Raw genomic sequence first — 17,603 nt, 5'->3', positions numbered from 1 at the left:
AAATTTAATTGAAAATAATTAGTATAATATTTTTTCAAATAATCATAATAAATAATAAGTATAATAAAAAAATTTATAACAAAATTACCTTATAACGAAAAATAGCACGAACTTCTAAACTAAATATGAGAAGATTGCCAAAATTATTAACTCGTTGACGAAATTATTGTATTAATTTATAAGTTTAGAGGAGAGATGTGAGGAACATAACTGAAGGAGGAGGGTATATATAGCCATACAAGGCACGATACCTGCATCGCGGTATATGTAATTATGGTACCGCGCGGATCAGGGTCCGCGCTAAATATAATTGTGTAGGTATACATATATAGCGCGGAGCAGGGGGCGCGCTATAGCCACGTGTAACCCAGTCAGCGTATATCGCGGTGCAGGGGCGCGCTTTACTGCTACAGCTGTTAGATCAAGAAATATAATCTGACCAGTGTTAGATCGATAAATATACGGATCACCGATTATATTTCGAAAAAACGCCCTAATTAAATGCATAAATAAACAAATATATATATATATATATATATATATATATATATTTCTTATTAAGATTGGATCTGCAAGGCCAACATTATATCTTCTTTTACTCTTTAGTAGCTGGCCATGTGGAATCATTCACTCCACACACCTATCTAAGCTCTACATAATATCTTGTCTGCGCTCATCTCAGCTCTTTCACTGATTCTTTTATGAAATGATCTTGCAATTACTGAAAGCATCCAATTTGATTTGATCCAATAGAAATGATTCGGATTCAACTAATAATTTAGATTTAAAGATGAAAATATCAAGACATTGTCTTAAAACTACTGGAAATGATTACCTTGAAGCTTCTACTCGACCCAATTAGGAGACAAAACAGGGTTTGTCTCTGTGACGGATTTAAAAAATTTATAAATGAAAGTCTAAAATTTTAATTTTTTTTAAAAAAAATAAGAGATATAATTTTTTTAATATATTATACTAAATTTTTTTTTAAATAATGGGATTACCCTTGATCCTAGTGGGCTTAGTGCATCTACCCTGGTTCGGCTCGTACTCCATTGTCGTCTGGGTAGTTCTGCGGTGCGGCGCTTAAAAAACGGCTAATATACGGCGTGACCGGTTAAACAAGTGACCGGTTAAAATTTAGACCGGTTATGTTATATTATTTAACCGGAAATATTATAAAGTACAATAACATACTAGGTAGCGCTTATATAATGTAATAGATAGCGCTTATATTTACCTATTTTATAAGTAAACCGGTATATTTATACCGATAGCATTGCAAATTTACCTATTACATTATATTATATTGAAAGTGTCCATACTTTTTATAAAAAGGATCGATATTTCTTTTAAAGTTATGTAATTTATGTTTCAATTTTTTTTAATAGTGTTTCATGTTTTCCACCTACAATATTAATTTAATAATTTCATTTGCACAAAAAATTATTTGATTGTTTTGATATTTTAAAATATTATTTAGAATTTTTAATTTAATAATAATATATATCGTAACGTAAAAAATAAATCATTAGACGCCTATAATTACTAAATTAATATCTTAAAACTCACTCAAAAGATAACCTTAAATTAATGTTTTCCACAGTGAGCATTGCAAATTTACCTATTACATTATATTATATTGAAAGTGTCCATACTTTTTATAAAAAGGATCGATACTTCTTTTAAAGTTATGTAATTTATGTTTCAATTTTTTTAATAGTGTTTCATGTTTTCCACCTATAATATTAATTTAATAATTTCATTTGCACAAAAAATTATTTGATTGTTTTGATATTTTATAAAATATTATTTAGAATTTTTAATTTAATAATAATATATATCGTAACGTAAAAAATAAATCATTAGACGCCTATAATTACTAAATTAATATCTTAAAACTCACTCAAAAGATAACCTTAAATTAATGTTTTCCACAGTGAGCATTGCAAATTTACCTATTACATTATATTATATTGAAAGTGTCCATACTTTTTATAAAAAGGATCGATACTTCTTTTAAAGTTATGTAATTTATGTTTCAATTTTTTTAATAGTGTTTCATGTTTTCCACCTACAATATTAATTTAATAATTTCATTTGCACAAAAAATTATTTGATTGTTTTGATATTTTATAAAATAATAATTAGAATTTTTAATTTAATAATAATATATATCATAACGTAAAAAATAAATCATTAGACGCCTATAATTACTAAATTAATATCTTAAAACTCACTCAAAAGATAACCTTAAATTAATGTTTTCCATAGTGAAAAAAATATGGACACTTTTATAAAAAGGATAGACACTTTACAATATAACCACTACCTATTACATTATATAAACGATACCTATTACATTATATAAGGGCTACCTATTACATCATATGTTTACCTATTATATTGAAAGTGTCCATACTTTTTATAAAAAGGATCGATACTTTTTTTTAAAGTTATGTAATTTATATTTCAATTTTTTTAACAGTGTTTCATGTTTTCCACCTACAATATTAATTATTAATTTCATTTACACAAAAATTATTTGATTGTTTTGATATTTTATAAAATATTATTTAGAATTTAAATTTAACAACATTAACCAAAGATAATAATAAATATGTAATATATATGTTTATTGTTTTTAATTTAATAATAATATATACCGTAACGTAAAAAATAAATCATTAGACGCCTATAATTACTAAATTAATATCTTAAAACTCACTCAAAAGATGTATATACCTAAATATGTAGTTAACAAACATACCTAAATATGTAGTTATTGTACATACCTAAATTTAATGATAATATACTTGTAGTTATTGTACATACCTAAATATGTACTGCGAATTTAATGTTGTACCCACCCTTTAACTACCACTACCAATGCCACATCCTATTGAAAGCAGCACGACAGAAACATGTTCAAAATGAACCTTTGTTTACATCTCCATCAACTCCTGGAGCACTGAACTTGCACAACAAAATTTTTGCCATGGATAATACTGATGTAGACAATGTTAAGCCAACCGAGGAATGCCATGAAGTACATAATGTTGATGAATCTGACAGATTGGTTGGTCAGCTCTTCTGTTCACGTGATCAAGCTTGGCACTTTTATAAGGGATTCGTACGGGAACATGGGTTTAGTGCACGTAAGGGAACAACACGGCTTGACGTGGAAGGGAATGTGAAGACACAAGAATTTTGTTGTTCCAAAGAAGGGTTTCGAGTATCAAAAGTCAATACTGTTGATCGTCAACGTGCTCATATGCCAGTCACAAGAACAGGATGTAAGGCTAGAGTCGTAGTTACAGCAACAAATACAAACGATCAGTGGGTTATAAGTAAGTCTGATCAGAAACATAATCATGCATTGTGCACATCTGCTATGACACCATTTATGCGTTCTAATAGAGCTGTAAGTAAGGCTGATATCGATGAGGCAACAACATTGAAAGAGGTCGGTGTTGGCACGTCACAAGTAATGAACTATTTAACGCAGCAGGCAGGGGGCTATCATAATGTTGGATTTACACATAAAGACCTCTACAATGCACTTCAAAGAGGTAAAACAAAGGAAATCGTCGATGGGGATGTGAATGCGCTTATTGCCTACTTTGATTATAAGAAACATGATGATCCCGGGTTTTTTATGACATACTCGGTAGACGAATCGGGGGCATTGTATAATCTTATTTGGTCAGATTCTACATCGAGATCGGATTACACATGCTTCGGTGATGTAATTGCGTTCGACACAACGTATAAAGATAATTTGTATGGTCGACCAATTATGCCTATTGTTGGTGTCAATCATCACCATAACACATTTGTGTTTGCCACTGCCATAATCGCTGACGAGACGTCTCAATCTTTCGAGTGGGTGCTACAGAATTTTTTAGAAGCCATGATGAATAAATCACCTATTTCTGTTGTAACCGATGGGGATAGGGCAATGCAGAGGGCTATCAAATCTGTTATCCCTTATGCTAAGCACAGATTATGTTATTGGCATCTTTCTCGCAATGCACAAGCTAACATTGGTGACCCAAAGTTTACAGCAGCATTCTCAAAATGCATGGCTTCCTGGTGGACAACCAAGGAATTTGATATTCAATGGCGTTCGATTGTTTCAGAATTCAACGTCCAAAAGCATCCATGGGTGATTGAGAAGGGAAATACACGACACTTATGGGCACAAGCATATCTAACCGGTCATTTCTTTGCCAATATTCGCTCAACACAAAGGTGCGAGTCTATGAATGCTTCACTAGATATTGCACTGAAACACAAGAAGACATATTTAGATGTTGTTCGTGCAATTGAAGATGGAATTAGTAGAATGCGTATGAACGAGTTGAAAGCGGATTACTTAAGTTCCCATACGAAGCCCTTCCAGATCACAAAACTGGTTGACCTTGAAAGCCATGCCGCTGCGATTTTTACCCGCGAATCTTTTCGTCTGTTCCAAGATGAACTTATACGGGAGACATTGTACCGGATTGAGGCAGAGATTAAGTCCTTATCAGATGAATGTCAACATTATATTTTGTCAAAGTACGCAGAAAAAAATAGGAAATTTGAAATTAGTTTTGATTCTCGTACGAAAACTCTAATTTGCTCCTGCAAAAAATTCGAGACCGTTGGACTTCCGTGTCGCCATCAACTTCACATTTTGAAGCAATTGGACTACACATATTTTCCCGGGACTTTGATTCAAAGTAGGTGGACTAATGATGCGAAGGCTTCTGCACCCAGCTATGTTGATTTGAATGTGTCTCCAGAAGTGATGCAAATGGCAAGGTTCGCTGCTCTACGTTCAACGTCAAGTAGGTTATGCTACATTGCATCAAAGACAGACGAGTCTTTCAAAACCGCAAGATACGAGATGAAAAAACTAATAGAAGAATTAGAAAACTCGTTTGGTTTGAATCATTCAGTCAACCAGAGCATTGTAGTAAACAATGTTCGTGACCCTCAACGAAAACAACGCAAGCGAAAAGAAGTGCCGAAGAACAAGGTCGAGAAGAAAATTAGGCGATGTGGGTACTGCAACGGTGAGGAGCATAACAAACTAACATGTCCTCAAGTCAAGCTCAGTTTGAGTACAAGCACACAGCCTACATCAACTGATTTTTTCGAAGACGGAATGGAATGACAACGATCTCCATATAATATATCGTAAGTATCAACATGACTCCTATTGTATGTACATATAAATATTTTGAATGAAGGAAGAAAAACCGCGTTACTTAAAATTACCGACACTTTTTTAAATGGTATCGACACATTTTAGACATAAAGTACCGACACAATATTAAAAAGTGTCGATATAGGTTGTAGACCTATTCGCGCATAAAACTGGTATATTTATACCGGTTATATTACAAAATTATCTATTACATTATAATTATGGGTTCCGATGTGTAAATGTCAACACTTTTTTAAATCGTATCGACACATTTTTCTTCCAATATGGACATAAAGTACCGACACAATATTAAAAAGTGTCGATATAGGTTGTAGACCTATTCGCGCATACAACCGGTATATTTATACCGGTTATATTACAAAATTATCTATTACATTATAATTATGGGTTCCGATGTGTAAATGTCGACACTTTTTTAAATCGTATCGACACATTTTTCTTCCAATATGGACATAAAGTACCGACACAATATTAAAAAGTGTCGATATAGGTTGTAGACCTATTCGCGCATAAAACCGGTATATTTATACCGGTTATATTACAAAATTATCTATTACATTATAATTATGGGTTCCGATGTGTAAATGTCGACACTTTTTTAAATCGTATCGACACATTTTTCTTCCAATATGGACATAAAGTACCGACACAATATTAAAAAGTGTCGATATAGGTTGTAGACCTATTCGCGCATAAAACCGGTATATTATACCGGTTATATTGCAAATTTACCTATTTATTATAATATGTTGAAAGTGTCCATACTTTTTATAAAAAGGATCGATACTTTTTTTAAAGATATGTAATTTATGTTTCAATATTTTTTAAGTATGTTTCATGTTTTCTACCTACAATATTAATTTAATAATTTCATTTGCACAAAAAATTAGTTGATTGTTTTGATATTTTATAAAATAATATTAAGAATTTTTAATTTAATAATAATATATACCGTAACGTAAAAAATAAATCATTAGACGCCTATAATTACTAAATTAATATCTTAAAACTCACTCAAAAGATAACCTTAAATTAATGTTTTCCACAGTGGAAAAAGTATAGACACTTTTATAAAAAGGATAGATACTTTACAATATATTAAAAAAGTATAGACACTCAAATGTATATGTACACATAGAAGCAAATATGGAATAACTAATGAAAATATACACACCATATAATCACACCAAAATATAAATACACAAGAATGTTCAAATAATGTACCGACAAACAAAATTAATCTGATGGAAAAGGGTTGTTTCTAACGAAGTCCGGAACATTAGAGGCCTTCAACAAATTTTCCAAATATTCTCGTATGTTTCCGCCTTTTTCTGAGGACATACATAAATAATTTCAATTATCAAACTAATGAGGTGCAATTTTACTAACAATAAATTAAATTCGCATAAGCATGAATAAATTTGTGTCATACCTAGAGCTTTGTCGTTCGAATGGGAAGCAGCGTCAAAGGTATGTGGACATATGTAATTGTATTTCTATATAAACACATAAGTTGTTTGGATCATCAATGTCTGAACACCTGTTCAACTGGAAAAACATATTGCATAAATGCAACTTACCGTATTATAAATCATTTTTTCTGCTGAATCATCGACCAAAAGTGTATTTAGCTCGTTAAAATCTGGACACGCGTTCCAAACATCATTGAGATCTTTACAGTAGGTAACAGAATCGTATGTTTTGCATTTTTTTTTGATCCTGTTCACAAACAGTCGAACATAAATATGTAGGAATCATAGACAACGAAAAGTCAGCAAACTGTAATGACATTCATCTTACCCACACGAATAGAAAATGCTCGGAAAATACAGGTAGTTTCTCAAGTACACGGTCGACGTTATGCCTGAGATTGTAATCAAGTTTGAATGTTAACATTCAAATGTATATTAACGATTTTGACTACAGTAATTCAATTGCCTCAAACATGTTCTAACCTCATCTTTGAAGACCAAAGGGCAACAACAAAATTGTCGACACAAAATTGCATAAATTCAAATAATCCTCTTCTGAGGACAACATCTACAACATGAAGAAAATGAGATTAAAGTTCTACGCTTATATGTTAAAATAATGGATACAAAAGAATAGAATTAAAACCTGCCGACAGTCTTGGGATGTAGGCAAGGACACCATTGAGATCAAAAATTAAAAGTTTTCTTGAAGGCGGCGTTGCAGACACGATATACTTGTTTGGATCATCATCTTCATCATCATCATCGTCATCATCTTCATCGCCAGCTTCATCGTCATCATCATCGTCATCTTCATCGTCATCTTCATCGTCAGCTTCATCTTCTGCGACAGCTTGGTTGTCCACATCTGTTAAAAGAAAATAAAATAAAGTTCAGAATGTGTAAATGTTAAGAAACATAGATAATGAATTACCTAACTCGTTTGATATCGTTGACGTAATTCGTTACGCAACATGGAGACTTCACGTTGCAATGATGAAATATCGGATCGCATTCCACTCACAAGGGAATCAATATGCTCCCGAAAATTGACCATGTATTCCATCACGGTCTTAATTGTGACATCCTCTGCAGCTAGAGCTTCTTCCATCATTGCGTCTCCACTTGGTTGCTCTTCTTCATGGCCAACGGGGTCCATTTCCTCCCTCTCTTGATTTAATCCGACCTCCTTGACACGCTTCCAACCGAGTTTTTCAACAAAATCATATCCCACTTTTTTAATAAATACCATGTCAATCTTGCGGGTTAATCGAACAGGGGCGTCATGCGAAAAATCAACTTCCTTCTTCTTCAACAGATGGGTGATGACACATCCATATGGTAGTGTAGTTGAAATTGTTGCTCCCTTTGTGACCATATATACAATTGTATTAAATATGAGTTTTGCAATGTTTGGAGCCGTTTTGGATTTATACTTTGCTATCCACCAATTGAATTCACCCTTCAAGCCTTCATCGCAAATGAGCTTCATATATTCCTTGTTCGTTGACGTATCACCCGTTGGACAAAGAAATATCCCGACAAGGTACAATAGAACTCGGGCCTTCAGCTCATCCCCCCAGTAAGATCCACTTTTGATATCCTCTTCAACTTCAGCATATGTCACCTTATGATTCAAACCATATTTGGAGGCAAGTGCTTTCCAGTTCTTACTCCTACAGACTTCTATAACACTTTTGCCTTTGTTTTGTACCCCCAATACGGCTGCAGCAGTCGATACCCCCAGAGGGAATGAATAATCACCATACTTAGCCATACATTGATTGACGTCAAATTGTGCCATCAAGGATCGACACAATTCCCTCCGAATAGGTCGATCCCTTACTCCGATCAACGATCCAAAACCTATTTCTCCCAGCACATTCAACTGACCCTTCTCCTTAAGGTGTTTAATTAATAAATTCACCCTTTTAATGCTGCATCTTGTCGACACTTCCTACATTTTTTAACAATATATAATGTTATTGTTCTTATATATTTTGTATCAACGTATTTACAAGTTTAATGAATACCTTATTTTCATGTGCTTTCCTCCGTTCTTTGTATTCTTTACTATCATTCCTTGACTGTGTGATGTAAGGTTCCTTTTCAGCATCACTCATTGAATTCCATTTGGACCTCACATCTTTTTTCACCTAATATTAAACATAAACGTTTCTTAATCAATACATTAACACTAAATACTAATACTACTCAATGTCAATTTCATTTTACATACCGAACCGCTCTGTGTGCCATCTCCCTTCATCCTTTTGCATTCGGCCATACTGTTAACATTTAAAATTTGTAATCAATTTAAAGTTTATCGATACTTTAATCCAATTACCATTTCAACAATAATAACAAAAAGACATTGATACTTACTAGAAGTACATATATCCACCCTTTGGTTGCTTTTGAGTCTCGGCCTCAATTTCAAAGTCATCTGCTCCACCAACAATTTTCCAACCCATTGACTCCATTTTTCCTTCATATATCAGTTTACGCAAATCAAATTATTTTGTTACATACACTTTTCAATATACAAATATAGATAACCACTCTTGTGGTAAAACGGTTTTCTTCAAAAGAATTTGAATGGCCACACCAAAATGTGTCGGCACATTTATACAACCTATAATATCATTTTCTACCTATAATATTTAATAAAAGTATCGACATTTATATTTTTCCTTGAATATCTATTTCTACCTGCAATCGGTCCCAAATGCTTCCTTACTCCAAAACCCCAAACAACACATAAAAAACCCTATCGCGATTACTGTAATAATAAAAAATTAGGGTTTCGACAACATACTTTTCGATTCGACTGCAGCAACAAACAAACAAACTTCGCTTTAGAAACGCCTTCTGAAATGCAGCAACAATTACTCTTCGATTTCAAAAACTCGTCCGTTCTATCTTTTTTCAGAGGATATTTAGCTATGGCCTTTATATTTTCATCGGATATGTTATTTATATTTAATCGATACAAATACAAAAGTGTCGATACTTTTATGTCAGGTGTCGATACTTTCGAAAGGATAATTACCTATTTCTTTGAAAGTGTCGATAATTTATTACACGTACTTACGAAAGTATCGACACTTTCAATATATCCGGTATCATTTTACCGGTTTTATCATTTTGATACCGGTTTTATCATATTATTACCTGTTATATCGTTGTGGATCGATATTTTTTTTTAAAGTATCGACACATTATAGGCGCTATAACTGCTTCTCTTTTAAATTCACAAAGTGTCGATCCTTATATAACGTATCGACACTTTTAAATTTACCGGTTTTATCATTTTGTTACCGGTTTTATCATATTTTTACCTGGTATATCGTTTTGGATCGATATTTTTTAAAAGTATCGACACTTTTTAGGATTTAAACTGCTTTTAAAGTTATGTAATTTATGTTTAAATTTATTTAATAGTGTTTCATGTTTTCCACCTACAATATTAATTTAATAATTTTTACACAAAATTTTATTTGATTGTTTTGATATTTTATAAAATATTATTTAGAATTTAAATTTAACAATATTAACCAAATATAATAATAAATATGTTTTCAACAGTGAAATAAGTATGGACACTTTTATAAAAATGATATATACTTTTTTGAAAGTTATGTAATTTATGTTTCAATTTTTTTAATAGTGTTTCATGTTTTCCACCTACAATATTAATTTAATAATTTTATTTACACAAAAAAATTATTTGATTGTTTTGATATTTTATAAAATATTATTTAGATTTTAAATTTAACAATATTAACTAAAGATAATAATAAATATATTTTCACAGTGAAATAAGTATTGACACTTTTATAAAAAGGATAGATAATTTACAATATAACAGGTAAAAATATGACAAAACCAGATTCATTATGACAAAACCGGTAAAATTTACTTGATATGTTAAAAGTATGGACACTTTTATAAAAAGGATAGATACTTACCGATAACCAAAGTTTACCGGTTACCAAATTTTTTAATAGTTTTTCATATTTTCTACCTAAAAACATTATTAGTTGTCAACATAATAGGTACCGCTAAACCGAATTTATTAAATACATTTTAATGTATCCGGTAATGCTATATATTAACCGTATATTAACCCGCCTTTCCTGAGACATTCCCTTGTCGTCTTCGTCTTGGAATCATCTCTCTGCAAAATCGAAAGACACTTTCTCTTCGGGCATAACTTTAACTCTCCACACTTTAAATGTCTGGTCCAAACTAGCACTGTAAACCAGAAACCCCATCACGATTTTCTCCATCTCCAAACAAGCCGCCAAGCATCGAACCGGTCCTCTGTGACCATCCAACACAGCCAGGCATTCATGGAAGCAGCTTCCCTCCTCTCGTCTCCAAACCCTAATCGTCGTATCCTCTGAGCCGCTGAAGACCAACCTCTCGACAGCCGCCAAACATAGAACTGCAAAACGATGTCCTTGTAAGAAACCGCCATGGTTAAACCTACCCGATATTTTTTCTTTCTCCCAGAAGTTGATGTTCCCGTCTGATGAGCCCGAGTAGAGGAAACAGTTGTTGAATGTCGTGCTTAAGGCCAAGGCATTGACCGGGGATTGTTGGAATTTTAGTGTCATCGTTAGCGTGTGGGAGTTTTCTCTATATACTCTTCTCCATATCTTCACTGATCCATCGGTGGAACAAGTGAAAACGTAGCCATCGTCTTGGTTTACTATGACTGCGTTCACGTTGCCTTCGTGTGCCACGAATGAGTCGACACATTTTTTGTCCAAAAGCCGCCATGCTTTTACTGTTTTGTCGTACGAGCCGGTGTACAAAAGCCCCTCCGCGTGGTAATAAGCCATGCAGGAAATGCAATCTTTGTGTTGTTGGCTACTTGTTTTTGGGAACTTTAGAAACGAGGTTTTTTTAGGGAGTGTCGCGACCTTCTTGTACCTGAAATTATCCGAAACCGTGTAGTTCCATATTCGGACCTTACTGTCTTTATGTGTGGTGAAAAGCATGTTACCGTACCCAAAAATGGCCCGGACTTCACCAGAACTCGCCTTGATATAACCCCGCTCGGTGCAGTCGGGTTGCCTCCAAGCCCTAATACCGTTGCTATCGGATCCGGTGAAAGCTAACCCTTTTGAGAGCGCTATCGAGTAGATGTTCCCTTCTTGGCGGTGAAGGGAGGCGATGCAATGGTAGAGAAGAGCCGGGGACGGTGTTTGAAGAGGGGAGAGCGTCCACGGCGATTCAGGACTACCGGGTGGGAACATGGAGTGCATGGCGGCAGCACTCGCTCGGGGGCTCGAAGCTCGTCCGGGGCTGAATTGGAGATCTTGATCGTGCATATCTACGTGACGAGTTCTGATGGAAAGACAAGGAGGTGATTGGGAAGGATTGCTAATTTCTTCATCCATGAAACCATGGAGCGCATTTCTCCCATAGAATTCCATGGCAAATATGATAGAGCGAGATCAGAGTGAAAACATGTGAGAGCTGGCTACGGATATATGGGATAGGCATTGATGGTGTAGTTATATATACTTAATTTGGTGCGTTGGGATTATTGTTGATTACTCAATGGCACCATTAAAGAAGACGTGCTAATACACGAGGAAAGCCATCACATATAGAAATACGTTGTACGATATTTTTAACTGACGTGTAAATGAAGCAAGGATTTTGTTAGTACAAGGACCTATACAGTATTTTTACCCATTGTGTTGATAAAATCCGGAGTTATTCCAATCATTTGGAGGTAAGATCCTCTGTAGAAATTCCAGCTCATGGGTCGTTCAAGTACACTGTATTTATACGAGTACATTGGGTGGTTCCCGTCATTTATTATTGTTCGAAGATTAGGTAACCATCCTAACTACGGACATTAACGGTTTTAGTAACTAGGCTCTGCCCACAACAGGAAACATGAGCCCCAGTTGTTTCATTGCAGAACTAACAATGCCACGCACAAGACCAGAAATGAATCATGTTAGGATTAATTATAAAATAAGTGTCTAAACTATACTTTTTTTCTAAACAGGTGTTCAAACTTTTTTCCTTAATCATCCAAGATCCAAGTGCTTAATGTTACCATTTTAAGTATTCGGGCTGTAACTCCCATTAAAGAATATGTGTCACGTCAAGTAATTTTAAAACTTTTATTTTAAATTAAAAAATAGAATTATATTTTTTTACATAAAAACACACAAATTTTTTTGAAATACTTTTAAAAAGCCCCAAAACTTTGAAACCTCATTTCAACCTGTTGAAAATATTTTGATATTTCGATATAACAAATTAAGTTAAATGAATTTTAACATTTTCCAAAAAGATTTTCTAAGTATATTCGATATAATTATTCGAATATCAAAATATTACTCCAAATCTTTCAAATGTCATTTTTAATCCTTACTCAAGTGTAAAATTAAGTTTTAATCTTAAAATAATTTCAAAACGATTTTACAAAATATTTTGAACCATTTCAAAGCCAAAAATTCCAGATTGCTCATAGGGAACCGATTCCCCCCCAAGGGGGTACCGATTCCCCCCTGAATGGTTTGGCTCCGAGAATTCCAGTATGCACGGAGCGAACCGATTCCCCCAGGCGGTACCGATTCCCCCCACTGTTCAACGGTCAAAATATTTGAATTTTACACTTAGGGAACCGATTCCCCCCACGCTCCAAGCTGTTTTATTAATTGATTTCACACTAAAACAACTATATTATCTTCATTAATGATCCCCAACGTTTAGAAGTGATTCAAGGTGTATTTAAGCAAGCTTAGAAGACATTGATCAACAACAAGAAACATCAAGCAACTAGAATCAAGAGAGAATCAAAGAGAAAGCATCAAACTTCAAGTTTAAGCATTTCAAGCCTATTTTTCATTCAATATTCATTTTGCTTTCAAGAACACTTATTGTGCTCAATTGTATTCATTTTTTGAGTGTTCTTTTCTTTGTTCTAGAATTGTGCAAACAATCTACCTTGTGAGGTTTTCCTTGTAAGTTTGCAAATTTGTATTTTTCTCTTTGGGAGAGAGTGTTCTCAAGAATTTTGGGTATAATTCTTGAGGGTTTGTAAGGTTACTCTTTGTCCTCAAAAGAAAGACAAATTAGTGAATTTGTGGAAAATTCTTAGTGTGGATAGCTAAGGTAGTGGATGTAGACTTCGGTTGAGAAAGTCGAACCACTCTAAATCGCTGTGCAAATTTCTTTCAATTTTCTGCAAAAGCTTCCACCAAAATTTTAATTGCCAATTCACCCCCTCTTGGTCATATTCGTCAATCGATTAACTCAACAATTGGTATCAGAGCCTAACTCATTTGAAGGTTTAATCTCCTCTTGAGTCGATTCGGGAAGAGTTACATCGATAATCAAAGTCATCAATGGCCTCTACTTCAACGGTCTCGATTCGATGCCCGTCAACAAGCCTCATTTCTTCAATGGGGCTAATTATACCTATTTGAAAAATAGGATGATGTACTTCATTCAAGCAAGTGACATGGGAGCATGGAATGTTTTAGAAGAAGGATACTTCAAGCCTCTCACTCATCAAAGATTATGGAGTGAAGGAGAGACAAAAATGTTCCAGCTCAACTCCAAAGTCATCCATATCATATTTTGTGCTCTTGGACCAGATGAATACAGAAGAGTTTCATCTTGTACAACCGCCAAAGAAATATGGGACAAACTTCAAGTCACTCATGAAGGTACCGATGAGGTAAAGAAATCTAAAATTAGTATTCTAACGCATAGCTATGAAATTTCAGGATGAAACCAAATGAAGATATCAAAGCTATGACGGATATATTCTCAACGATTGTCAATGGTCTCAAATCATATGGAGAGATCATTTCAAATGAAAAGCTTATGAGAAAGTTAGTCTACTCCCTCCCAAAATCGTGGCAATCAAAGAAGACGACAATCATCGAGTCTAAGGATCTAACGTCCTTAACTCTTGAAGAGCTAATCGGTTCACTCCTCACTCATGAAATGATGCTTGAAGATGAGGTGGACTTTGATAAGATTGAAGAGACACCAAGGAGAAGGAGAGAAGAAAACATTGGAGTTGCTCTCAAATCCACAAAAATGAGAGTGATTCGGATGAAGATGACGATGACGAGGAAATGGCATTGTTGCCAAACGGTTCAGAAAAATGATGAGACCTTACCGAGGAAGAAAATTCAAACGAAATGAAGGCCTAAAAATGAACCAAAAGAGAATGACCCAATCATTTGCTATGAATGCAAAAAGTCGGGGCATGTTAAATATGATTGCCCATAATTGAAGAAAAAGAGTCAATCAAAGAATAAGCACAAGGCTCATGTGGCTACATGGAGCGATGAAGAAGGTTCCGATGAAGAGGAACAAGAAGTAGCAAACTTGTGCTTGATGGCATTCGGGAAGATTCTAAGGTAACCTCTAACTCATCTGATTTTGATGATTTATCCTATGATGAGTTATTAGAGAAATATAATGGGTTGGCTTCGGATTATGAGAAATTATTTTTAAAATATAAAAATGATGTTTCAAAATTGAAAAATAAAAATAAACTCATATCCAAAACCAACAACGATCTTGAAAGTAAAATCAAAGATTTGCAAATCAAACTAGAAGAGTTTGAAAAGAAAATTTTGGATTTGCAAAATTTACTTTCAAAGGTTAATGATGATCATCAAAAGAAAATTGATGATCTTAACACTTCTTTTGATAAAGTTGGAACAAAACGTTTTGAAAATGGAGAAAATTCAAAATCCAACTTTGTTAGAAAAAGTTTTAAAAACTACAATCATAGAGGTCCCCAAAGAACCTCTAATGGAAAAATCATTAGAAGTATATGGGTTCCTAAAGAGCTCATTACTACTAAAGATAAGGATATCCTACACAAATGGATACCTAAGGGGACTAGGATTTTGGAAACTAATGAATATGGACCCAAAAGAATTTGGGTACCAAAAATTAGAAATTAATCTATGTTTGTAGGAAATGAGCATTGCTACAAGGCACGGGAAACAAATCCAAATTCATGGTACCTTGATAGTGGATGCTCAAGACACATGACCGGAGACAAAAACCGGTTCATTGAGTTTAACGCCAAAAATGGAGGAGAAGTGACTTTTGGTGATGATTCAAAAGGTCACATTGAAGGTATTGGTGCTATTGGTAATACCTCTTCCATAAAAATTAAGAAAGTTTTATATGTGAATGGATTAAAGCATAATCTATTGAGTATTAGTCAATTTTGTGATAAGGGATTCAATGTCATGTTTGATATTAATGGTTGTAAAGTCATTGACATTGCATCTAATCGGATTATGCTTGTTGGTCATAGAATAGGAAACATATACATGGTGCATTTAGATTCTATTGATATGACTAATTTGTGCCTAGTTTCTAAGGATGAACATGGACAGTTGGTTATGGTATAAGAGACTAGGACATGCTAGTATGAGTGTTTTGCAACGGCTAACTCAAGGTGATTTAGTTCGAGGGTTGCCTAAGCTTAAATTTGATAATGATAAAATATGTGATGCTTGTGCTAAAGGAAAACAAAAGTGAGTTTCTTTTAAATCCATTAATGACGTATCAACTAGTAGAGTATTACAATTGATCCATATAGATCTTTTTGGGCCAACTAGGACTAATAGCTTGGGTGGAAAACAATATGCATTTGTCTTGGTAGATGACTATTCTAGATATACTTGGGTTCTATTCTTAAGTACTAAAGATAAAGCATTTGAAAAATTCATCACGTTTTCAAAAGTAATCCAAAACGATAAAGGTTACTCTATAACTAGTGTTAGGAGTGATCATGGCACTAAATTTGAAAATCTTGGATTTACTGAGTTTTGTAATTCTAATGGTATTAGTCACAATTTTCAGCACCTATAACCCCTCAACAAAATGGAGTTGTTGAGAGGAAAATCGAACTTTAGAAGAAATGGCTAGAACCATGCTTTGTGAAAATAATTTGCCAAAATATTTTTGGGCGGAATCCACAAATACCGCTTGTTATGTTGTAAATCGAGTAATGATTAGGCCTATTTTAAAGAAAACTCTATATGAAATTTTCAAAAATAAAAAGCCTAACATTAGCTATTTTCATCCTTTTGGATGTAAATGTTTTGTTTTAAACAACGGTAAAGAAAACCTTGACAAATTTGATGCTAAAAGTGATGAAGGAATTTTTCTGAGTTATTCCTTAAATTCTAAAGCTTATCGAGTATTTAATAAAAGAACTTTAGTTGTAGAAGAGTCTATACATGTTGTTTTCGATGATAATCCCCTTCCGAGGAAGGATTCTTGTGTGAATGATGATGTAGGTATTATAAATACAAAAGAAGTTAGACATGACGTTGAAGAACCATCATCAAAGGAAGAAACAAAAGATGAGGTAACTTATATGATCCTCTTGAGAATCCAACCATTGAAGAAAGGGAAGTATCTTATCCAAGAGAGTACAACTATGTCAAGGATGGTGAGGTTATAGGTGATCCATCCAAAGGGGTAACAACTCGATCTTCTCTTAGAAATATTTGTAATTATGTTGCATTTATTTCATGCATAGAGCCTAAGAATATTAAAGAAGCATTAAAAGATGAACATTGGATTATGGCTATGCAAGAAGAATTAAATCAATTTGAGAGAAGTAAATTATGGACATTAGTTGAAAGGCCTAGTAATAAATCTACTGTAGGTACTAGATGGGTATTTAGGAATAAACTTGATGAGAGTGGTAATATAGTGAGAAACAAGGCTAGACTTGTTGCTCAAGGGTATACTCAAGAAGAGGGCATAGACTATGATGAAAACATACGCTCCCGTAGCTAGGATGGAAGCAATTAGAATGTTATTAGCATTTGCATGTTTTCATGAATTTAAATTATATCAAATGGATGTTAAAAGTGCATTTTTAA

At 33.8% G+C, this 17,603-nt stretch overlaps 1 protein-coding gene across 1 annotated transcript; it reads right to left on the bottom strand.

Annotated features, from left to right (window-relative positions):
• Positions 1 to 10,825: 10,825 nt before the first annotated feature.
• On the bottom strand, positions 10,826 to 12,168 carry LOC120148013 (protein JINGUBANG-like). Its single transcript, XM_039161215.1, has one exon. It carries the CDS (start codon positions 12,135 to 12,137, stop codon positions 10,863 to 10,865), a length of 1,275 nt encoding a protein of 424 aa, XP_039017146.1. The 5' UTR covers positions 12,138 to 12,168; the 3' UTR covers positions 10,826 to 10,862.
• Positions 12,169 to 17,603: the final 5,435 nt, after the last annotated feature.

Source organism: Hibiscus syriacus, unplaced genomic scaffold (assembly GCF_006381635.1).
Source record: "Hibiscus syriacus cultivar Baekdansim isolate YM2019G1 unplaced genomic scaffold, ASM638163v2 tig00110945_pilon, whole genome shotgun sequence".
NCBI lineage: Eukaryota > Viridiplantae > Streptophyta > Magnoliopsida > Malvales > Malvaceae > Hibiscus > Hibiscus syriacus.
This window is presented reverse-complemented; position numbering and strand designations above follow the sequence as displayed.

Bases quoted from the DNA above. Each gene is read 5' to 3' on its own strand.
- LOC120148013 (XM_039161215.1), bottom strand. From the start codon at position 12,137: ATGGAATTCTATGGGAGAAATGCGCTCCATGGTTTCATGGATGAAGAA.